This window comes from Silene latifolia, chromosome X (assembly GCF_048544455.1).
Source record: "Silene latifolia isolate original U9 population chromosome X, ASM4854445v1, whole genome shotgun sequence".
In the NCBI taxonomy this organism is placed as follows: Eukaryota; Viridiplantae; Streptophyta; class Magnoliopsida; order Caryophyllales; family Caryophyllaceae; genus Silene; species Silene latifolia.
This window is the reverse complement of record NC_133537.1, coordinates 154,663,560-154,669,635: the sequence shown is the minus strand read 5'-3', so window position 1 is coordinate 154,669,635 and position 6,076 is coordinate 154,663,560. Positions and strand designations below refer to the sequence as shown.

The 6,076-nt window shown below is 39.7% G+C and overlaps 1 protein-coding gene across 1 annotated transcript; it reads right to left on the bottom strand.

Annotated features, from left to right (window-relative positions):
* Positions 1-325: 325 nt before the first annotated feature.
* Positions 326-3,126, bottom strand: LOC141618622 (uncharacterized). Its single transcript, XM_074435716.1, has 6 exons — positions 2,827-3,126; positions 2,602-2,635; positions 2,172-2,422; positions 1,156-2,078; positions 751-1,023; positions 326-590 (listed from the first exon to the last, which is right to left on the bottom strand). Exons 1-6 carry the CDS (start codon positions 3,124-3,126, stop codon positions 326-328), a joined length of 2,046 nt encoding a protein of 681 aa, XP_074291817.1.
* Positions 3,127-6,076: the final 2,950 nt, after the last annotated feature.

Sequence of the window (6,076 nt, the reverse complement as noted above, 5' to 3'; positions counted from 1 at the left end):
AGTATGCAAAATAGGCTCAATTAGGGGACTAAATGTGCGCAAATAATGGTCACATCACACGTTTTCTTGGTTTGAGATTTAATTATGATATTAAATCATGTGATCGCACTATTGTCGAGGACACATTTCCCAACACACTCCATACCACCAAAGGAGCTTTACTGTAGTTCTCTTCTCCTTCCCACAAAAAATTCCTACAAAGAGCTTGAATCCTGTCCATCAGTCCAGCAGGTAAGACAAAGATTTGAGACCAGTAAGTGTGGATTGTTGCCAGAACTGATTTAACCAGAACATGTCTCCCTGAGTAAGAACTTTTCTTCTTATTCTATCCCCTGATCCTCTTAATCATTCTGTCCACTAAAATATTACAATCTCCTTTGCACAAACGCCTCTGAGAGATCTTCACACCAAGATATTTGAATGGTAGAGACCCTTTCTTGAAGCCAGTATACTCAAGAATTGCAGCTTCAGTGCTTTGATCAATTCCATTCAAAATGATGTCAGATTTGTCACTACTAATATGTAGCGTAGAAGCTCCAGTGAAGCAATTAAAAACTTCCATTATAGTGAAGACAAACCTTAAGTCTCCTCTACAAAAAAGAAGCAGGTCATCAGCAAACATCAAATGAGTGAGTCTGATGCCTCTACATAGAGGATAGAACTTGAAACCAGGGAATTCACTAGCAACAGTCATCAGCCTACTCAGGTATTCCATGCATATAGTGAAAAGTAGGGGGGACAAAGGGTCACCTTGCCGTAGTCCTCTTTTTCCAAGGAAAAAAACCATGAGGTTGACCATTAAGCACTATTGAGTAAGAAGAGGTAGTCACACATTGCATCACCCATCCAATGAATCTCTGAGGAAACTTAAGACTAGCCAGCATATGCCCAATAAACTCCCACTCTATGAAGTTATAAGCTTTCCTCAAGTCTACTTTCATCATACATCTAGGAGAAGAATTCCTCCCCTTTATGAATGCAGATTGTGTAGGATTAATAAGATAAGGAAGCACCCCATCAAGCCTATGACAAAGCAGCTTAGATATCACCTTGTAAATTATATTTCAACAAGCAATCGGTCTAAATTCCTTAACTGAGAATGGATTCTCAATTTTTGGAATCAGGACCAGATTTATGCAATTGATCTGCTTCAACAGCTCACCAGACTGGAAGAAACCCTGAACAGCCTTGCAGATGTCCCCCTGGATAATAGCCCAGCTAGACTTGTAAAAGCAGCTAGAATAACCATCAGGTCCAGGGCTTTTCTCTTCAGCGATTGAAAAAATCACTCGGTTGATTTCATCAGAATAAGGTATCTCACAAAGCTTATCCCAATCAGCAGTGTGAACTTTTTCACCTTTGTCAATAATATGAGGATAGAACCCAGAATTTGCAGAAGTAGACCCAAGCAAATCTTTATAATAAGCAACAAAAGCTTCCAGGATATGTTCAGGAGAACTACAAGACTTTCCCTCAGCATCCTCTATCCTAATAACCTTATTTTGTAATTGTCTTTGCTGTATGACTCTATGGAACATGGCAGTGTTTGCATCCCCATCTTTAGCCCACTGGACTTTTGCTTTTTGCCTAGGAAAATCATCTCTAGCCTGTGGCAACATCAGGTAACTAGCTCTTGATTGGTACTTCACATCCATTAAATCAGTATTCCTGGGATAATTTTGGAGCTGCTTTTGACATTCAATCAGTGCAGTGTAAGCAATATCAGTATTCCTCTCTATATCAGAGAAGAGATGTCTATTAAGCTGTTTAAGACTAGCTTTTAAGTTTTTGAGCTTCCTCACCACTCTGAACATAGGAGTACCCTGAACATCATAACTCCAACCTCCTTTAACTACATCTTTGTACTTTCCTATCTTGCTCCACATATTACAAAACTTGAAAGGCTTCCTCCTAGTTAGAGTAACACTTTCACAGTCAACAATACACGGGCAAAGATCAAAATACCCCTCAGGAGCAAAATAAGCAAAGTAATCAGGCAATGCAGTCACCCAGGCAGAATTAACAAAAACCCTATCAATTCTACTATAAACTCTAGTATCAGTAGGCTGCTTGTTCGTCTAGGTGAAGAATGCTCCCATGGATTTCATATCCTGAAGGTCACAAGAAGCCATGGCATTTTGAAAAAGGATAATTTCAGCATCTCTAACAACCTTACCAATTCTCTCATTTGAGTAAAGGACATTATTAAAATCACCAAGCACCACCCAGGGATCCACAATATTCCAACCCATTAAGGCATCCCAAAGTGGCACTCTCTCCTCAATCTTATTAAAACCATAAACATAAGTAGCAAGAAATTCTAGATCATCAACTCTGTCTTTAACTCTAAAATGAATGAACTGAGCAGCCATTGCAAGAACATCAACATGGATTTGATGACTCTTCCACAAAAGACCAGCCACTACAGACATTATTAGCTACGACATTTAGAGACCCAGGTTTCACCCTGGTCTCTAGGAGTCCAAACAGTGACACCCTGGCATGATGCATATACCACTTCACACCTCTCTACTTAGTATCACTATTAAGACCCCTGATATTCCACATTCCAAATTTAGTCATGAGAGGATGAAGACTCACCCTCCCCCCCTCCTTTATCAACCAATTCTGCAGCCTGGATCAATTCAATATTAAAGTTCAGAATGAAGTCACATGTCTTTCCATCTGGCAGCCCAGACTCATGCCTAGTCACCCTAGTGAGGATCCTGGCTGGAGTGAAGATAATACCTTATTGCACATGCACATGGGTACAAGCAGGAGTGATTAAGCCTGAGCCAATATCATGACGTTTATCAGAGCCTGTACCAGCTTTTTCAGAGGGGTTAGCAACAGGTTTCTAGATAGGAAACTCTTTTGGATCCAAATCCCTATCAGGTGCAACCTTCTTCTCCAAACCTGCTTAGGACCAGTCTGATTAGCAACTGCACGTTTCCTGACAGCTCTAGTCCTTCCTCTACACTGCACATCTTTATGTCCAACACCTTTACATTTGAGGCATTTAATGGGCAACCAGTCATATTCCACCAATACAGTCACTTCCTGACTATTCTCATCCTCAAAATAGATTTTATCAGGATAGCTTTTGCCCACCTCGACTTCTACCATTACTCTGGCATAGCCCAAAAGCCTCCTCTCAGTAGTGAGCTCATCAATTTTTATAATTCGATTTTTATTAGGCTAGTAATGTATGTTTGTCTTGATTTGTATGAATTCTCGTCTCAATTTCGTTCTTCTTCTTCATTCTCGTTTCTCTTCGCAATTCGGTTTTTATTATTGTCGGATTTTTTGTCGTTGTTTTTGTTGTTGTTGTTGTTGTTGTTGTTGTTGTTGTTGTTGTTGTTGTTGTTGTTGTTGTTGTTGTTGTTGTTGTTGTTGTTGTTGTTGTTGTTGTTGTTGTTGTTGTTGTTGTTGTTGTTGTTGTTGTTGTTGTTGTTGTTGTTGTTGTTGTTGTTGTTGTTGTTGTTGTTGTTGTTGTTTTTGTTTTTGTTGTTGTTGTTGTTGTTGTTGTTTTTGTTATTGTTGTTGTTGTTATTGTTAGTTTTGTTATTGTTATTGTTGTCGATGGATTTGTTTGTTGTCGATGGATTTATTTTTGTTGTTGTTGTTGTCGATGGATTTGTTGTTGTAGTTGTCGGGTTTGTTAAGAATGGAGGAGGGGACATAGAATCCCATTGTCTGATAGGGGTAGGGACGAAAAAAATGGTCGTCTGATAGAGGTAGGGACGATGGGTTTCATCGTCTAATAGGGGTCAGGACGCGGAACTTCAACGCCTGGTAGAGGGCAGGACAATGAGTTTCAACGTTGGCGGTGGCTAGGACGTTGAAACTCGCCGTATGTATTGGGAGTGGACGTTGAGTTTCAACGTCTTGCCTGGACTTAGACGTTGAAACTCAATGTCTTGGCCACGGTCGGACTTTGAAATTCAATGTCCGCCCATGGTTCAGACATTTTTATTTCGTTTTAACCCTATATTTTTAATTTTAATGAGTTATCGGCGAGTAATTTATATTTTTTTTTGTTTTAAAAGTTGTTTATTTTTAGTTATAATTGGTAAATTATATTTTTTTGTCTAAAAGTTGTTAATTTTGTATTTAAATGGGTAATTTTGATTTTTTTGTATTAAAAGTTGTTTTTTTTTTGTAATTTGATTTTTCACCATACTTTTCGTATTAGATTAATTTTTATTGTTTGTTTTATTTTATATTGATGTTTATCTACTGTTTAATTCTCGTTAATGTAGATATCGGATCGCGGCGATGACGTTATGACTTCCGTAGGCCGAACGAAAGGCCGAAGAGTGACGGGCTCTATGCGGCGTCAACCCTTACCGTTAATGTCACGTCTTGGTCGGGGAAGGGGTAGGGGCATCCATATCCGTTCTTCTCCCGACCCTACTCCCGAGCCCGTTATGATTGAGGTTGATTTCCCAAGGGAGTTCTTTAAGGACCCAGTATTAGCTCATTCTGATACTGCAGATGAGGATGAGGATGTGGTTGAGGTTGTGTATGAGGTTGAGGATGAAGATGAGGAGGAGGAGGAGGAGGAGGACAACGACGACAAGGAGGACTCTCGGTTTTCTTGAGGGGGAGCCCGCCGAACGACCACCTAAGAAGATGTCACAGGATGCTAGTGGTCGATATTTGCCGGTTGGTGAGGGTTCATCTAGTAGGACGGGGAGGATGAAGTCGAATTATCTGGATCAATATTGGCGTCTTACACGTCCGTTTGAGGGTGGTCCGAGTATCGTTAGCGTCCTACGTAGCTTTGGTGGCCACGTAGTTTATACCAGTTGGACTGAGCCGTGATATGTGAGATCGTGGATCATGTGTTACGAGAGGCCCGGTGCTCTAGAGAAGATGAGTAAGTTGAAGCTCCGTGATGGTGTTTCTGAGAGAGTTAGTAAGAGTGGCCTTGATAATTTGAGGCGTTCTTTGACGACCGGTTTGGATGAGAACTTGATTAGTTCTTTTGTAGAGAGGTGGCACCCCGACACCAACACTTTTCATATGCCGTTTGGTTAGATTTCTATCTTATTGCCCGACGTTGAGAAGATTCTTCGGATACGGGTGGATGGCATGAGGGTTGTGGAAGAGGGTCCTACAAGGGAGGAAATCGGTTTGAAGGGGAAGGTGGCTTTGTTTTTTGGTATGCCTTTGAAATATGTCAAATCACCGTTTACAAGGGTGGTGTATTGACGATTAAGAGATTGATGAAGCTTGTGGAGTTGGGTAATCAACATGACTTGTAACACCCCTAATTTCCGTAATATAATTCTTTAATTTTATTTTCCCATATTTCATATTTTATTTCCGGGAAAATATCCGTCTCTTTTCTTTTTAGCCCGTTGGGTTCGAAAACGGTGAAAACACATTCTTTTCTTGGGTTTCACGTGTGGTTTAGTGTTTATGGGTGAATTTTGGGCCTAAGCTTAGAATAAACCCATGAGCTTCTCTATATATAAGAAGGGAAACCAAACCCTTGCAATTCTTTTCTCTTTTTCTCACAAAACCCTAAACCTAATTTCTCTCCTCTCTTCTCTGTCCCTTGTGCCGTGCGTTTCTCACCTAGGGTTTCGTGCCGTTCTACCTTTCTTCTTCGTTCTTCATCGTTCTTCGTGCCTAGATCGATCCTACTTCTTGGATTTATCTATCTTCTTCGTAAGTTTTATGTTTTCGCGTAGTTTTTATAGTTTATATATATAGTTAGTATATTTATTAGACTCGTTATATTTGGCACGTGGATGGTTCAATAAAGGCGTGGAGACTGCACCTGGAGAAGACGTTTATATCGTTGAAGACGATCTTTAGGATTATTTGCTTAATAAGGTAACTAGGTGTTTTCTTTTAATTGTGTTTATGCCAATTGATGTAATTAATGTGATTTAATGATTGATTTGTATGATTGGTACATGTTTGATTGTTTATTATCATGATTAATTATGTTTTTGCATGCTTGTATATGTTTTAATGCTTTAATTATATATCGCATGTCGTTCATATGTTTATTATGGGTGTCATGAGCGCAATTAGGGTTTACGAATAAACCCTAGTGGCG

Excerpts from the sequence above, each read along its gene's own strand:
- LOC141618622 (XM_074435716.1), bottom strand. The coding sequence starts at position 3,126 with ATGGTAGAAGTCGAGGTGGGCAAAAGCTATCCTGATAAAATCTATTTT. Across the intron at positions 2,636-2,826 it reads TAACCCCTCTGAAAAAGCTG|GCTGCAGAATTGGTTGATAA; the intron begins GTACAGGCTCTG and ends GAATTGATCCAG. Across the intron at positions 2,423-2,601 it reads TGATAAAGGAGGGGGGGAGG|TGGCTGGTCTTTTGTGGAAG; the intron begins GTGAGTCTTCAT and ends TAATGTCTGTAG.